This window comes from Falco biarmicus, chromosome 1 (genome assembly GCF_023638135.1).
Source record: "Falco biarmicus isolate bFalBia1 chromosome 1, bFalBia1.pri, whole genome shotgun sequence".
NCBI lineage: Eukaryota > Metazoa > Chordata > Aves > Falconiformes > Falconidae > Falco > Falco biarmicus.
In genome coordinates, this window is record NC_079288.1 from 19,451,178 (window position 1) to 19,468,719 (window position 17,542).

Consider the following 17,542-nt stretch of genomic DNA (forward strand, 5'->3'; position numbering starts at 1 on the left):
AAAGGAAGCGTGTTTGTTTTTACAGCTCAAGCTTGGGAGCCTAGGCTGGGATCCTGTGCCGTTTCCCCATGCTAGGAGCAAGATACTAGAGGAAGACAGCCTCTCCCTTTGCTGCAAAGCATGGCTCTTGCTGGCCAAGAAATACGCTTCTTATCTTCTCCAGCTCGTCAGTGCTGGAGACTTCTTAAAGCTTAACTTGGATTTGGTTTGATTTTTGTCTGTAGGTGCAGTAAACAGCGTAAGAGACTCATGAAGGGAGCCACAGTCTGGCTGCCCATGCTCGTGAGGCTTCTTGGGCTGGTCTTCTTAGCTCCTTGCTAGTGTGGCCTCACTAGTGCTTGATCACCTTGTAACTCGCTCAGTCCCAGCTGGTTCCCTTGTAACCCGTTTCCCACAGAGTGGGAAATGGAGCTTCTAGGCTCTGCAACAATGCATCTAGCTGTTGAGTGTTTGGCACAAGAGAGCAGGCTTGCTATGCAGCTGTCTCTAGCATCGGTACGCAGAACTTTTAAAAGTATTATCTTAAGCCACACTGCATGGTAACTGGCTGTTTTTCTGACAGCATGTACACTTTTCCTGCAACAGTCAGCAGTTTGCTGAAATAACAAATCTTAATGATAAAGAGGTGTTGGAAAGTACTTGAGCTAGTAGTAGGATCTGTAAGGAAAGTGTATCCTCTAACATATGCTGCTGTGCCTTTAGCTGAGGAAAAGTGTTTCTCAAAATAGTCCTCGTTACTCCTTCATCTAATTTGCTTTGGTTTATTTCTAGCATCAAAATGAGAATGTCATTTCGATGTGATACAGCTTTTATAGTAAGTGCCGATCCATATGAGTAGGATGTATCTTGTGCTTCATAGCCAAGGCAAGCTGTATATGGTGACGCTTCTAAGAGTATTTGGGTTGACTTAAGATAGAAAGTGGTTTCCACCATTAAGTCTGCCCAGGGACGGAGTACATGGGAAGCAGTGGTAGACTTCACGGCAGCTTGTTCAGTTGGACTCACACTGCAAATCCAAGGGATAGAAATGCCTAGATAGGTGACTGTGCTTGCTGCATGGTAATTGTAGTCTTACACAGAGTAATCAAGTTATTTAAGGAAGCAGTGGTATTTGGGGGGGAGGTACACATGTTGCACACAGTGGAATCTTCCAGTTGCCTTTGCTATTCCATTCTAAGAATGGCTTCTGAAACCACAGAGCATGTTGCGTCGTGGAGATGAGATGGGTGTCATGGAAGACTAGCGTCTCAGAGGTGTCCTGCTAAGTGGATGCAAGGGGGAGCAAAGCCAGGGAACGTCACTGTAAAGAAAAGGAGGAAGCTCCCGGGAGCGGAACCTGCAGCACTACCCTGACTCCGGCTGCATGTACGTGAGCAGAGGCTTTCCAGAAATAACAGTAAAGCATTGCTTTGTATTTCTCTTGTAGCAACCCTCCGCTCAGCGAGGAAATGCTGCCTCCGGGGGAGTGGATGTGTCACCGCTGCACTGTACGCCGCAAGGTAAAGCCTCTCATGACAGACACGATCCCTGCCCGTCCGACTGTCCATTTGAAACGTGGATCCTGTGTTTTGTACCTTCCTCTCCCCTTAACATGTACATAGATACCACCAGAGTTGCTCTTTGTGCTCACACTTTCAAAGGGCTTTGTTAGGAACAGGCTTAAAGAAAACCAAGGGGTCTTCATGAGACTCCTGGTGTTAATCTCACTGCTAGAAACCAAAACTGGAGTTTGTTCGTTCTCATCAAGCTCTGCCTTTCAATCTGTTTTCCTTCCCCCCCTACTTCTGGAAAGGAGGGAGTGCTGAGGCACAGAGGGGGTGGGGATGGCTCCCATGCTCCAGGAGGTGAGCTGCCTTACAGGTGAAACGGACGTCACATTAGTGCAGCTTTGGTATGAGGGCTATGATTCTGGTTAACGTGTGTTTTTTGGAAGTGTGACTTCACAGCAGTTGCATGTCAGGAGAGGCTGAAATCACTTTATTTGAGTTATGATTTCCTGGGCTGTTGAACAGGATGGGGAGGAGATGATTGGGCAAGATTGTGGCTTGTCTTTTTTTTCCTTGATGCTCTTTCTCCAGGAAGCTATCTTGCACAATGTAAACATCTTACTGCTGTGACTACGTAAGACTGCGTAGCAGAGGGTTTAGAAACTGCACCAAACTATCTAGCAACTGTTCCCTTGAAGTGACACCCAAAAGATTGGGAGAAAACTCTGTGCTCAGCCTTTTGTTCCTGAAGCAATTGCGTTGTTATGTTTCCAGAGTACTGTTCAGCCATCTGCCAACAGAAAAAATGAAGGCTGCAAACTGAGAAAATAATAATAAAATAAGAGATAGAGAGAAAAAAGGAAAACATGCCAACTTTTCTGATGGTCTGATAATGCTTTGCTCCTTTTGCAGACCATTTTAGTGATGGAGTAGATTGGTTCATCCCTATTGGCGATGCTGTCAGGCACTGGAGCAGAGCACAGTTGCCCATGCCAGGCCATGCAGCGTCCCCTCCTGTTGCAAAATGGATTTGTGGTGATGGCAATGTATTGTTTTCCTCTGCTGCGGTTCTCCCTGCTCACCTTGTTCAAGATTTCTGTTGTTCAAGAGGTAGCAGAGTGGTGTTTGTATATTGTGCTTGTATTCTCAAGCTGACCTTCTCGTTCCATAATGGGTTTGGATGCACTGCCAGGGTTAATAGACTGCATCAACAATGAACGGTCTACTGTGGAGTTTCTCAGTGTTGACTAGCAAAGTAAACAGAGGTTTACTTTTTTTGTATTTGTCAAGTATTTAGGGCTAGATGCTGTGAAACGTTGTCCTGATCTGAACTCAAAAAATACGGCTGTTCTGAAAGGAGAGACATGCTCATTTTCTTCCCCATGCCTTGGCTCCCTTCAGCTGTTTTGTCATCTATACGTTAGCTGCAATCAAATTATTTTTGCTAGGTCAAGGCTGTAGTGACTTCACAGGGAAAGTTGTAAGTGGCTCAAGTCTTTTCAGATGCTCTTTGTCTTCGATTGCTTATTTGTCAAGGTTGATGTGCTTTTTTTGTGGCCTCCATGATAAGCCTGCCTATTCATGTCGTGCAGAAGCGAGAACAGAAGAAAGAGCTGGGGCAGGTAAATGGATTGGTGGACAAATCTGGGAAAAGGACCACCTCCCCCACCAGTGACGCAGACCTGTTGGACAGGTCTAGCAGCAGCATCAGGGCTAATGCGCATGCCAGGATCTTGGAAAGGAGAGCAAGCCGGCCTGGCACTCCCACATCCAATGCCAGCACCGAGACCCCCAACTCAGAGCAGAATGATGTCGATGAGGACATAATTGACGTGGATGATGACTCTGCCATTGCAGAAATGGACTGTGGGCAGCCCCAGCTGAAGCGACCCTTTGAGCTTCTTATTGCTGCTGCCATGGAAAGGAACCCAACGCAGTTCCAGTTGCCGAATGAACTGACCTGCACCACAGCACTTCCAGGTGAGCACCAGCTTGTCTAGTGTTGCTGAAGATGTCTGCAGTTGCATCCTGCTGCCATCTTGCCTCTTTTCCCTCCTGGCTCCTTGGTAGTTGCTGCTCCAGTGATGCTCACTGGTGAAAGCAGAGGGTACAGAAGTGCCCCTGGTTGTCCTCCAGCTGTCCAACAGCAGGTGGCCTTGCAGTTGTGAGCTGTGGGGACACTGCTACTACATGCTACACCTTCATCAGCACTTGTGGTAGATGCTTGCTGTTGTCACCTTGTTCTGCATCATCAACCTGAAGAAAAAAATTTCAATGGTCAAAATACCTGATTTTGATTTATGGTAATAATTAGTAACAAACCAGTGACTTAATGTATAGGATGTCACTGAAACTATTAAGTATCAAATATACCTGCCTCCAAAGACAGTCTCTGTCTCAGTTAAGGCTAGATTTAGTGGTTGATAAGGGTTCTTTAAGCAGCTCTCTTTGCCTTTTCTGCTTGCCTCGCTCTGGGGTGATTATGTGTATCTAATAGAAAGAAAATCTCTGTGTGGGTAACCCAAAGTCTTTTAAAATTTACTTTCAGGTACTAGTAAGAGGAGGAGAAAGGAAGAAACCACAGGAAAGAATGTCAAGAAAGCACAACACGAGTTAGACCACAATGGTTTGGTTCCCTTGCCGGTGAAAGTCTGCTTCACATGCAACAGGTACTTGACTCTTCCAGGGAAGTTATTTGGTGTAGCTGCACCCTTCACCGGAGCAAAGTTCTTACTGGAGAAAGTAGATGACCTGTTCCCTTTCCCATTGACCTTCTTTACCTGCTTGCAGCCCTCTAAACAAATGGGGGAACGATCATCTTTGCTACGTAACAGATGTTTAACCATGGCAAGTGTAGGTGTGGCTTCTGCATGGCTGTGAAGGGTTTTAAAATGTCGCCTGAAGAGAGTGAGCCATCTTGTCTTCAGTATTTTTCTACTAAAATGGGTTTAGTAAATGGAGATATTTGTTTATGGTTTGTAAAGGAAGTATGCAAGGAGGTGACCTTTAGGAAATAGAAATCTACTGAGAGGGATATAAGCCCAAGGCAAATAGGAATATTGTGGTGAAATAGTAAATTTGAAAACCAGTAAAAAAATACTGCTGTTTTTTATAACTAAATAAAAAAAATGCATAGATAAATCCCTATTTGAAATGTCAGTGAAAACGGAAGACTTTATTTCAGGAACCCAGTCAGAGTGAGTTTCTGGAAGTGGAGTGGAGACTCAGGTGGGCTTTTGTAGAGAATACCTGATGACTTTGCCATAGAGTGAAGACTTCTTTAAAGCCTGGGGAATCAGCTGTAGTAGCTTTCTGGAGTTTGAGATTTGTTCCGAGAACATCTGGTTGAAGTAAATGTCCCAACTTCACAATGCACGATTCACCTGAGGAAAATTTTAATAACCTAAATCTGAGATTTCCTTTTGATCTCTGAATTTTTTGCTGAATTTCAATCTCTGAATGAAGCAATGCAGAACTAATGTACGAGGTCAACTTGAAAAGTTGCTTATATGAATCTGCCAGGTACTTACAGCTTTCCAGCAACAGCATCTCCTCCTGCCAGAGGACCTCTTTTGTAGTAAGGAAGCCTCACGTGCATGGGCAAGTCCTTCTGCCTTGAGTGGGTCTTGCAGAAGGTCCGTATAGGTCGTTACAACTTGGAAGCCTAATTTTAGATGGAAGTAACATAGCGTAGGGGGAATTGGTGGGGATAGATAACCTGAAGTGGTTAGTTGAGCTTGCTTGCGTGTTCAGTGTATACTCTATTCTGTATGGGAAATAAGATATGGCACTCTCTTTGCAGGAGTTGCAGAGTGGCACCTCTAATTCAGTGTGATTATTGCCCACTCCTGTTCCACATGGATTGTCTGGAGCCACCGCTTACTGCCATGCCTCTGGGTAGATGGATGTGCCCAAATCACATAGAACACGTGGTGGTAAGCAGGACTATGATTGCAGTATGGTAACCGGATGCTGGAGTGGAACCTGGCAGGTCCATTAAAGGACAAAGTACAACAAATGTAAAACAGCTTCTGAGCTCTTATTGCTCCCCGTAACGCTTGTAAAGCTCCTGCTGCAAGCAACGCACTCTCCAAAGGAATATGATGCTGCTATCTGCAATAAAATATAAAGATGGGGGAACTCCTTCCTGTAACTGAAGCTGACAGCTCAGATTGTGGCTCACTGACAGCTTGTCTAGTTTTCAGACTGGACTCCTTAAGATCTAGATGAGCTTCCAGAACTGTGACACAAAGCAGCACAGTGCTACAAATAGGGGAAGTAATCCTTTGCATGCTTAACCCAAAAAACTTTCATTCCAAGAGGGAGTTTTCATTTGTGGAAAAGCAGTGTGCTTGAGACTTAAATACTCAGGAAACAGGGGGCTGAAACAAAGGGCTTGCGCCCAGACAAACTGCTTCTGAGAGCATTGATGCTGCTTAGTAGGCCTCTAAGTGCTTTTGTATTCATCTCCAGCAATGTGCCCTTTAACAGAAATGGTTAGTGCTGCAGGAAACAAATAGTCTAAAGCTGAGCTGGTGCTGTACTGCCAGTGCTACGAGGCGTAATGAAAGTCTTAGGGTACATTAGAGTGACCCGCAGATCCCTAACTCCTGTGGCATTATCTGATCACCCAGCTGAACCAGAAGAACTTGACCCTGAGTAATCGGTGCCGAGTATTTGACCGGTTCCAGGACACGATATCTCAACATGTTGTCAAAGTGGATTTCTTAAACCGAATCCATAAGAAACATCCACCGAATCGCAGAGTTCTTCAATCAGTAAAGAGAAAAGGTTTGAAGGTAAGTGGAAACAAGTAGGTGTTGGTGAAAATCCCCGCGTATGCATTCTAGTTTGGAAGGGACACCAGCACGCCCAGTAGAGGTGGCCTCTTGGGGCAGGAGGAAGAGGGTGGGGTCTGAATGAACATGTTGGTGAGAGGTCTGGGAGTCAGCAGTTACTTTTCACTACATGTAGGATTTAAGGAGCTCTTTTTCCACCAACCCTAAGGCTCAGCTATTTACACATAAGCCTTTAAATCCAGCACAAGCATAGAAAGTACAACACAACTTCTGGAAGGTGGCCCTACAGTCAGAGTTGGGGCTGCTGTGTTAAACCCTGCAGAGTGTTTGCTGCCAGAATGCCTGAAAAATGCCATACAGGTTTCCCTTCTTATTTGGCCTTTTTTTATGACTTGTCTTACACTGTAGCCACCACGTTGTGCTGAAGTCATGCCTGACCTAAGGGAATAAAGCCTATTAATTTCACTGTGGCTGCATCAATTGAAAGTACTTAGTCCTCAAAACTTCTGATGTATTGTGCAGGGCTCCTTTGGGTCAGAAAGCAGCAAACGCAAAGCATTGTGCTGGTTAGGCACTTTTAACTAGTCATTCTTGAGTCTCAATTGTTCTCATGTGTGATCTTCTTTCTCCACAATGTAGGTTCCTGATGCTATAAAGTCCCAATACCGGCTTCCACCCCCGTTACTTGCGCCTGCAGCAATTAGAGATGGCGAGCTGATCTGTAACGGGATCCCTGAGGAACCCTTGCAGAAGCACCTTTTGAACACTGAGCACTTAGCCAGCCAGACAGAACAACAGGAGGTAAATGAAGTCAAATGCTTGGACTCTGTGTCTGTAGTTGCTTTGGTGCAAAGATCCTCTTCCATTTCAGTCATGATCAGAGCAGTTGTCTAGGAAACCAGTCTCAAAATCATGTCTGAAGGTGATAGCTTGTCTTGTCTCTGACACCCTTGCCCATTAAAACTTCATTTTGGCTTTCCAGGTGAAATGTAAAACTCCTCATTTGACACTTCAGGGAAGTGGTGAAATAGTCTTCTGGCCTTAAGAGTGGAGTCGAGGGCTTTCTGTCTAGATGTCATCTTTATTTCCTGGCTGAGGGGAAAGTACTTTCCACTTTGATTATGTAAGGCTGCTCTCTGACACGTTTATTTGTATGTTCACGTCACATTTCTGGGCTACTTTTTATTGCTGATAGATTTTGGCTTTTAAATCAAGGTCAAAGGAGTGTTTAAATCTTGTATGAAACTTCTTGCCAGATCCCACGACGCGAAGGCATGTTGCTTTGCAATCAGTGGTGTAGTTGAGTCCTCCTGTTAGCTCAGGCGGGGTTCTTCTGTGTGGCAGGTGCACATTCACCGTGGAGCTTAAAACTTGCAATAAATCTTCTGGTCTTCCTCTACCTTGTGTAAAGGGAAAGGTGCTCTCCACCCCAGCTTTGGCAGGCGGCTCCCTGTAGTGTGACGTAGATCAGCATTTCTTTCCAGCATGCTACAGAGTAAGTTGAAGGATTGTGTTTGGATAGAAGCCCGTATTAGTGAAAGACGTGTTTGTAACTAGCTGAAGAGTAACAACGCTTAATAAGTGAAGAGGAGGAGGAGTTTGGGGGTGAGGAAGTGTGTCTGCTGCCTTCTCCTTTAACCTCTGCTCCCATGTGTACTGTCCCTGGCATGGAGATAAATAGTACATAATTTTGGTTGTGCTTTTGTACCTCTGGACAAAATTTTCTCCTGATTCTAGATGAGCATCAGAGCAGATGCTGTAGTTCCAGGCTGCATCTGAGCGGTCAGCAGCACAGTGAGGCAGCTGAATTTCTTCAGGCTGGCTGAATGATGGAGTAACTGTTGAGGTTTGGAGCACTGTCTGCCTGTGGAGCTAACCTGCGCTTTTTTCTTCCTCCCAGTGGCTCTGTAGTGTTGTTGCGCTCCAGTGCAGCATATTGAAACATTTATCTGCTAAGCAGATGACTTCGCTTTGGGACTCTGAACAAACAGAGAAGGCTGATATTAAGCCTGTTATTGTGGCAGATGGCTCACTCGCCAACCCTTACCAGGCAGCTGACAAGGCACCCACACCTTCCCTCTATTCCATGTCATCCTGCACCTCAGGGATTACCACCCAGAATTCCTTGAGCTCCTCGCAACCCCAGCAGACTTTGTCACAGGAAGATGTCAACTGCAGCTCTTGTATAGATAAATCCAAGAAGGTGTCTTCTTGTGGGACTTCGAACGGGCCGACAGCCTCTGACATTAAAGTAAACGGTCCTCATTTCTACAGCGTTTCGTCCGAATCTTCAGCACAGTTGAGTGACTCCCAGAGGCTAATCGGATCTGGTAACACAATACCTGTTTTGTCTCATCGGCAAACGTGGCCTCGGCCCCTCACACCCCCAGCGAGTTGTGGACTTCTGAATCACACCATTGGAACCATTGTCAAAACGGAAAACGTAGCAGGACCTGTTTCTTGTGCACAAAGGGGTTCTGTGCCCGTCACAAGTATGCCTACGTCCATATCGAGCTCCTGTGCCAGCCTGGAGACCACCAGCACTTTGCAAAGAAAGAATGTGCAGACACAGATAGGACCGCCGCTGACGGCAGATCTGCGGTCTGTGGGCTCCCCTCTGACTGCCACCAGGGCTCTCACCCCTCCGCAGGCTGCAGGAGATGGCATCTCTGCTGTTGGATCCACAAACAGATTCTGTTCACCAGCACCACCTTCAGGTACGTGCTGAACGGCTGATCTTGGCCCCAGGGCTGAGAAAGTGTTCAGGCCTAGTGTTATTCGGAACCTCAAGGCTCTAATAATAAAGCTTTTTTTATAGTTTAACTGGGATTGGGCTTTCTGTGGAGAGCCGGGAGAAGTTTCTCAAGTCTCTTCTGTCTTGGGTCCCTTCATGGGAACCACAGGATGGATTTTGGGGGCTGCATATATCTGAGAGGGCAACTCCGTGCTGAGAAGTGGGATAGTAGATCAGGTTTATTCTGGAAAGCAGCAGTAGTTTTTAAATCGGTTGGCTGCCGTCTCGCTGTTCAACAACTGGCCTCTCCGATGCTGCTGTAAACCTACCAGTTTGCTTTAAAGCACTAGTTTCGTTGCAAGATAGTCCTCCGACAAGAGCAGCTGTCTGATACGTGATCTGGTGATCTCCATGCACAGTAACTGTTGTGGTGATGGTTGTGTCCCCTAGTACAGATGTGTTTGAAGTTTTCGGCTGCGTAGCCTTGGTGTTAGAGAAATGCAGACTTGGGAAGCTGTCTCTAGTATCTGCTAGTGTGTTAATACAGGGTAGTCACCGACTTGCATATACCATCTCTGTCCTGAGTTGAACCCAAGACCCTTGCTGTTCCACCAAAGAATAGGTACATGCATTTTAAAAACATCAAGTCAAAGGTGTTGATAGGTGCTGAAGTCAGAGTAGCTGCCCATAACTCAAATTTTGCTAGAAGAAGCTTTCACTTTGAAACATTCTCCTTCTCTTGCTTCTCCCCACACCAGCTCAGCACTCCAGCTAGCAAACCCTTTGTGCATGTTGGGTTGAGGCAGTCGCTGAAAAGCATGCGATGGAGCTGTCACCTCTCGCCGTTCCTAGCTGCTCAGTGGCAAGCTTGCGTGGAGTGACTCTAATCTGGTGATTGCAAGCAACAGAGGCAACATCTCTATTACTCTTTTTCAAATTCCTTAATGAGTAACTTGTGAGCTTTTCCTCGTGTTTGGAAGCAGTCCCCAGAGTACTTGGCTTCCTTGCTTATTGCTGAAAAAACTTGGTTACTCTGATGCTTCCGGTTTGACCATGCCCTGCTTAGAAATGCAAGACTGGGAGAAGTTTTGGTAGGAGAAATGAGACCATGCTATAGGAAACTTACTGCTTGTGGTTTGAAGAGCACTACAAACCTATGTAATTTTGCAGTTACTTAAGATGTTAAATAATTGCTTTTGGTGCAAAGCACTTGCATTCTACAAAATGCAGGTTAAAACATTATTTTGGTGTGGTGTCTTGGGAAAGGTGTAAATGTTTAGATTCTCTATCTAACATGATGTGTATATATATTTATAACAAATATTAAATTATGGTTGCTGAGTACAAAAATACAAATTGTTCATTACTTTTTTTTTTTTTTTTGCCATAAATTTCAGGCTTATAATGGTTCTACCAAGCAAACCGACTCAGGAAGATCTGGTATCACAATGCATTAAAGGGATTTTGTTTTCTGGCAGTTGCTATTGCCTCTTTTAGCTGCATAGTCACTGCCAAAGCAGTAGGATTTTACTTTGTAAATAATAAAATCTGCTTATGACTGTCACATTCTTACTGGACAGTGAAGTACACCCTAGACAGGATAATCATGCAGAAATAAAAATGGGCCAGTTGTACTTTTAATGCATGTTCAGACCTAGACAAGCAACTTGGCAAGTGTGTATAGCTTCAGTAAGTTCCTGAAGCTCCTGGGGACTTGGTGCTCATCTTTCCCATCTCTGTAGGACATCACTTACAGTCTGTCGTTGCTGCTGCTTCAAACAGGGAGTAGGAGCTTAAATGTTTAGGTCTAGAATTCCTCTGACAACCGGAGGAGAGAGGCAGAAGCGGTTGGCTCTGTGCTGGAGGCACACAGTAGTCCTTCTGTGAGCAGGAGAAAGCTAATGGCCTCTAATTCAGGCCTTTTTCAAATACGTGCCTGTGAGCAAAATTAGTCATTCTGAGCAGCTTGTAAGTGAAGTGCAGCCTGAAGGCTGGGTGCATGTCTTGCGAACGTCACAGTGACATATCTTCTCTGCACCATCTTTCTCTGTAGATGGTAAGGTCAGTCCCAGCACCTTATCCATAGGAAGCGCTTTAACTCTACCCTCATCACTCACTTCAAACTCCGCAGCTATGTTGGACCTCACCAGTTCCCTGAAAGCATTTGTGGATGGCGGTGAGTATTTCGTTCATTATCAGTCTCTACTAGCCCTGTCTGTTTGCTTCCCTCCAGCGTTCTGTCTCTGCTTCAGGAGAAGTTCAGAGATAAAGGAAGGGTTGCAGTCAGGTGAGGGTGGGGCTGGGTATACATTACCTTAAATATGTCACGTGCTTCCCTACTTGTGGTGTTGCCAAGGCAGCAAGGCCAATGAAGTGTTTCTGCCTGAAGCTTTTCTGGGGAATGATCACAAAGCTATTGCACAGGCTGCTTTCCAGGTGGAATCACATGCAGAAACCTGCAGTCCTGCCATGTTGTGGTGCTAGCTGCAATCCAGAGCTGTTCCCGATGGGCATAAAGGCCAGCAACAATAGATCTTGTAGTCAAGCAGTCACCTGAGTGGTGATGCTCTAACGGGTCAGTTAATTTTCTAATTTATTTCTGCTTCTGTCAGTCTTCTCCTGGACTGGCCCGTTTTTTATTTTCCTTTTATTGCACTTGGCAAGCAATGCCAAACCTTAGTGGAGTGACTTCAGGAGGAGGAGATTGCTGAGCAGCAATCATCCATGGTGTACTGAGGCTGTTGCCAAAGACTTTTGACAGACAGCCTTTCTGGCATTGCCAGTGTGTGACCCTCTTTTTTGGGTGAACCCTGACTGCTCAGCCTGCCCAGATGACTTCTCTGCTCTCAGGAAAGGCTGTTACAGCTCTGCTTCTTCTGCCAGCTGTTTTAGCTGTAGTTGGTGTGGAGAAAGCTCTTGGAAGAAGAGGTTAGCCAGCCCCCTTGCTGCCAGAAAGCAGACCTCTGCAGGGCTTTACAAACATAAATACTTCAAAGCTATCGGCAACAGATCAGTTTTAAAGCTCGTTAATAAATTGTCTGAATTGCCCTGTTTGGTTTAATTGACCCCACTGCGAAAGCGTGTGACTTAAGACTGAGCCTGTAGCAGCTTCAAAGAGATGGTTACAGCTTTCCTCTGTAGTGTAGGGCTAGACTTTCTAACTAGGTGATGGAGCTTCACAAGAGCCAGCCTGCTGCCCAGAGGGGCGCGGTGGCAATGTCCAGGCCTGTTGATTCTGAGCCAAAAGAGCAGATCTTCAATTTGTATCAGTCTTTGTTCCCCTAAACTTCTGCTTGCTGCCTCAGCTGTAGCTCTGGCTGTTGCTGGCACTCTCCTCACACACTGCTTACAGGAGAGCATATGAAGTAATAGATCACCTATATGTAAGGTTCCTGGTATTGCAAAATTTGTCAAGTCTTTGCTGTTGAAGCAGATGGCAAGTTTGAAAGTGGGACAGTTAAATCCCCTGCAGCTCAGACTACACCTTTTCCATGAATACCTTACTAATTGCTTTTTGTTTATTGACAGAGATTGAGATAAATATGCTGGATGAGCAGCTGATCAAGTTTCTGGCCTTGCAGAGAATACATCAGCTCTTCCCTTCCAAAGCTCAGTCTCTAGCGAGCAGTGTCAGTTCCCATCAGCAATCTCCTGTGGGAAACCACATTGAAGGTAAGAACAGCCCTAGAATAGTTGGTTTATGTTAAGGTGTAGCTTTTGGGCACTCCCTTGCCTATTCATTGAAGATCTCCCTTTTCTTCTGGTATCTGTCTGATGCTGCCTTTCATGTTTCTTTCCTCTTATTCCCCTGCTCTGGATATCCACTGGCCAGAAACTCCTTCAGGTTCCTCTAGTATCCCTCAGTATCTTCTGGTTTTCCGCTGGAGATCTTTAATAAAATTGTGGTTTATTCATCTTAGAATTAGCAAGAGATGGGAAGGTTCACCTGTTTTTGTGGGGTTTGGGTTTTTTGTCCTCACCTTTGAGACAGGCAAGAGAAATATGTGAATTCCTGCTCTCTCCTTCTGGAGAAGTTGCTTGTGAGACAAGCACTTGAACAGGAGAAACTGGGGCACAGAATAAATGTGTAACGTTGTCATTGCCTGGTCATAATAATGTCCCTGTCAAGCTGAAACACTAAATGCAACTAATGCAAATAGGGGAAACCAACTTGTGCTTCTGTTGGAAATCTCCCGAGTTCAGCATTGGCTTTGTTTATGGTCACTGGTATTGGTGTGCTAACACCTAAAGCTGCAAGATGAACGTGGCTTCGTGTTCGTCTGCATGCAGCCAGTCAGTTTAATTGGCTTTCAAGCACTAAGTGGCCAGCCTTGTTGTGGAAGCAGTTGTCTGTTCCCCCTCTGCTAGGCCTGGGGGTAAATATCCAAGACAAGATCTTTAGAAGTCTGCTAGCAGTCAGTAACCTTCTGAAACTCTGTGCTTGCCTGCCCGCTTGCCGCTGCGCCACAGCATTCTCTAAATGCTTTGTCAATCTTCTTTTGAACGCTGCTGTAGTACACAGCACCAGGCTGTGATATGAGCTGCGTTCCTGTGCTGCTCGTTGAACAGATGAGTTCTGGAAATTCTTCAGCAGTCTGCCTTTCAAAAGGCAGATTGATGCTCTCTTAACCCATCACCCTTTTTGGGCAGGAGCGATGCATCCAGCTGACTGTTTAGCATCGCTGATGAAATATTAGATCCAAAGCCTTTAGTGAGCCCAGCTGAGCCAGCAGAGCCAGACGGCTGAGAGGGTTGTGCCAGGCAGCCGGCAGAGGTGGGAACCTGCAGATAACAGCTGCGCTGCTTGCTGCACGTCCAGTAATGCCACTCAGTGTGGCCAATGCTCTTGCCATAGGTAGCTCTCCAAACAACCTGTCATAATCCTTGTGTTCTTTGATTTCACACTCTTGGTGTAAAGCTGTCACGCACATTTGGTGTTAGGAGAGGCCCAAATTCTGTGCGTAGAAGGGGCTTACCTCCAAAAGACAGCTGCCAAAATCCTGCTAGGTCTGTACGGTCCACCAGAGTCTGGTATCTCTTCCACAGAAGATGATTTTCTGCCCAGTTGATGTAGGCATGTGAGAATATGTGATTTGAACTTGGCTGCCAGGGAGCTGCTCTGGAAGCTCAGCCCTGGACCAGCCATTTCTGAGTGTGCCGTAGGGACCAGCCTGAGGGGAGAGGAGCCACTCGGTAAATCATCCTGCCCTGGGAGCTGGGCTGCTTCCTGGGCAGGCCCTGTTCAAGCTGTGTGTTTTTCCTGCAGCTTCACTAGAAGTGAAATCGCAGCTGTTAAGTTGGTGACATTCACCAGCAGCAATTTTTTTTAAGCGGCACTTTGACAGCAAGACTCAGCTCTTTGATTACCCAAAGTGGGAAAGATTAAGAAAGAAGCTAGTGGTAGGCTGTTTGTGTTTTCCTCGGTGTGGCTCCATTGCGCACGCTTGGCATTAATGTTCCCCCAGTTGCATGGCTTGTGCGGGTTGCTGGAGAGAGCAATTTTCTCTGATGACTGGCAAAAAGATGTTTAGTGCACAAACATTCCTAGAGGGTTGGGAATTGGTGTTTAGGCCAAAGCTGACTGCATCCTCCTTAGGATCTTAGATTTCTGGAGAGTCTAGTGCTGGGGACACCGAGGTCAAGCAGCCTTTGTAGCTGATAACGTTGTTCAAGTAATTTCTTTTTATCTTGCAGCGCAAAGAAAGGAAGTGCAAGCCCGGGCGGTGTTCTATCCTCTGATGGGCTTAGGGGGTGCAGTCAATATGTGCTATCGAACCCTCTACATAGGGACAGGTGAGTAGCTGTTTACTGCCCTGACCTTTCAGAATCAGGGTGGTTCTCCCTGGCCCTCCTGAAGTGTTTGCCAAGTGGGTGTCAAAGAAAACGGACCCATTGTGGCCACGGGTACTGGGATTCTTCACTACCAAGAAATGTGGAAGTTCCCAGTCCATTTGAATCTTCGTGGGGTTGCACCTTTGTAACCTGGCTGGCATCAAAATTAGCAGAATGGCTGCGCTGGAGACCTAATGCCTGACTGATGGAGAGAAGACTTAGAAGAAATTGCTTGCAGGCTTCATTTCTTTCTGCTTAGATTCTTCTGGCGTTCTGGGTGGACCCAGTAACTGTGAAATGCTCTTCAACCTTCATGGAGCTGCCTGCTAGCCTTCCCTTCCCCCACTGAAACTTTGTTCGGTGGCTTATCGCAGCATTATTCATGCAGTCCTGGGAGCACGGACAAAGGCAGTTGCTCCCCTGTTGTTTTGCTAATTGAAGTTTAATTCTGTCTGTTGTTCTCTGCTGCCTGACAGTTTTGGTTTTTTTTCTTTCTGAAATGAACTGAGCTTGTTTTGTCCTCCTGATTGACAGGAGCTGATATGGATGTGTGCCTTACAAGCTATGGTCACTGTAACTATGTGTCTGGCAAACATGCCTGCATATTCTACGATGAGGTGAGTGCTTGAGTGGTGGTTTTTCTTTTAATTTTTATTATTTGGCATGCATGGCAGTGGGAGCTGGAGATGCAGGCAGCAGGTTGTCTTTGTGTGGCACTCCTTTGTGGACTACAAAGTAAGAGCCAGGGCTGTGAATGGTTTCACTCCAGTGAAGGCTGCGTCAGCGTTTTCTGTCAAACCCTTTTCTGAAGCACAGAGCTCTGCCAGCTTGATTTCTCTGAGCTAACTGCTTGTGGACAAAGACTGACCACAAGTAAGCACTGTCACTGCTGGTGTCTAGGGAATGAAAAAGTCATAGAAACTGTTAGATACTTTTTGATCCAGCTGCGTTGCTAATAAAAGCAAAATTTTACCTGTCGACATCAAACCTCAGCTGGCACAAAACAAGGAACTGCTCAGAGTCTCTTGCTCTCAGGTGTGATGGTGGTGCAAAGTGTTTGTGCCATTTGCAGTACTCTGTATATAAATTATTTAACTAAAATTTCAGTTAAGCTCTCAGCATAAACAGAGGTCTACATTTGCTCCTTAACTACAGTCCAGAGATTAGTCTGTTCTTGGAAGTAAATAGGTTGGCGAGTCTGCCAATAAAAGCGCCACTGGAGATGTCTCTTAGCATGGGAGCAGTCTTTGAAGCAAGACAAAATCTTTTATTTCACCATTTGTCGACGAGCTACTGAGCAGGATCCAGGATTAACCCACAGCCAGCTTTAGCCATTCCTCCAGTGCACTACAAGCTACAAAACACACTTTGTAATGGGATCCAGACCTTAAATCTGTGTTGAAGCATCTCCTCACAGTGGTCAGTCCTAAATCAGGCTCTAGGCACTGAACTTCCATGCTCCAGCAGGCCTCCTATGGCTGTGGCTGCTCTGGAGGGAGAATTCCCCTTCCTTAACTCTGCTGCTTCTGCCCGTTGGCAGCTCACACTTGGCCTTGGTCTCTGCAGGATACTTGAAAACTTCACTCCCCGGTGCACAGGGAGTTTTTGTAACTTGATTAAGGCTTTGTAAGTCCCTGGGGGACAAAGTCTCCAGCCTTCAGATGATTCCTATGAGCTAACCTGAAATCTCTTCCACTTTCTCAGCATCCTCTGCAAAGCTCAGTGGAGCGTGATGCTGTGTCACAGTAATGTCTCCTGGCATTTCAGCATCTGCACAAGGCCTGTAAATCCCAGACTGTCGCTGTCTGGCTGCTGCTGCAGCACGCTGGGATCCCTCTTGCCATCTTGTGTCTGCTTTCCAAAGCACATCTCTTCCCTGCTAGGTACAGGTCTGGGGCCAAGTTTGCGTCTAGTGTGCCTCTTCAAATGGTGTACTCCCATTGTGAGAATCAGCTTGAATCCCTGTTTCCAAAAAATCTGTCGGTCCAAGTGCAGTAGGTAAAACCTGCTTCTCTTCGGAGCTGCTTTGGCCCTCCTTTCCCTGCCGGGAAGCAGCTCCCGCTGAAAAGACATCTGTTCTGTGAGCGTGAGCCATGCACAAGGGTCAGGCTGGTGGTCTGTGAAGCCGGGGGATATTTTAATTGCTGTTATTTAACCATCAACACAGAGGGGTTGTGCTCCAAAAAAGGGGTATGTGAGCAGAAGCCCTTCTGACTTGGTGTCTCAATTCCCACCTCTTCTTTTTTTTTTTCTTTTCTTTTTTTTTTTTTTTTAATTCCAGAATACGAAACATTACGAGCTGTTGAACTACAGTGAGCATGGGACGACCGTGGACAATGTTCTGTATTCGTGTGACTTCTCAGAGAAGATGACGCCCACTCCTCCCAGCAGTATTGTTGCCAAAGTGCAGAGTGTGATAAGTGAGTGTTGAGACGGTGCCAGCCCCACACACCGCCCTGGGGAGCTGTTGGAGGGGGACAGGAGCGGGTGCAAATCCATTCCTTGGTGCCCCTTGTTCTGCACCCCTGGGAAAAGGGGGAGCCTCTCCCCGGGAGTCAGCCTGGGTTATAACCTCCCTGTGTGGGCCTGGGAAGTGCCTCAGCCTGCGGCGTGCTCTGCTGCGAGCCGCGCCACGGGTCCCTGCCTGACACCAGCTCCGGCTGGACCGAGGGGGTTCACCACGCGTGTCC

General features: G+C 46.3%; 1 protein-coding gene across 1 annotated transcript in view; it reads left to right on the forward strand.

Annotated features, from left to right (window-relative positions):
• Nucleotides 1–17,542, forward strand: part of PHF12 (PHD finger protein 12) — a 33,004-nt gene that overhangs the window by 13,968 nt on the left and 1,494 nt on the right. The window contains exons 3-14 of the mRNA XM_056354680.1: nucleotides 1,427–1,499; nucleotides 3,080–3,467; nucleotides 4,036–4,156; nucleotides 5,290–5,422; nucleotides 6,122–6,286; nucleotides 6,926–7,087; nucleotides 8,187–9,003; nucleotides 11,074–11,196; nucleotides 12,549–12,692; nucleotides 14,715–14,813; nucleotides 15,387–15,469; nucleotides 17,134–17,272. Of these exons, the coding sequence (XP_056210655.1) occupies nucleotides 1,427–1,499; nucleotides 3,080–3,467; nucleotides 4,036–4,156; nucleotides 5,290–5,422; nucleotides 6,122–6,286; nucleotides 6,926–7,087; nucleotides 8,187–9,003; nucleotides 11,074–11,196; nucleotides 12,549–12,692; nucleotides 14,715–14,813; nucleotides 15,387–15,469; nucleotides 17,134–17,272 (2,447 nt within the window). The remainder of the gene's footprint in view (nucleotides 1–1,426; nucleotides 1,500–3,079; nucleotides 3,468–4,035; nucleotides 4,157–5,289; nucleotides 5,423–6,121; nucleotides 6,287–6,925; nucleotides 7,088–8,186; nucleotides 9,004–11,073; nucleotides 11,197–12,548; nucleotides 12,693–14,714; nucleotides 14,814–15,386; nucleotides 15,470–17,133; nucleotides 17,273–17,542) is intronic.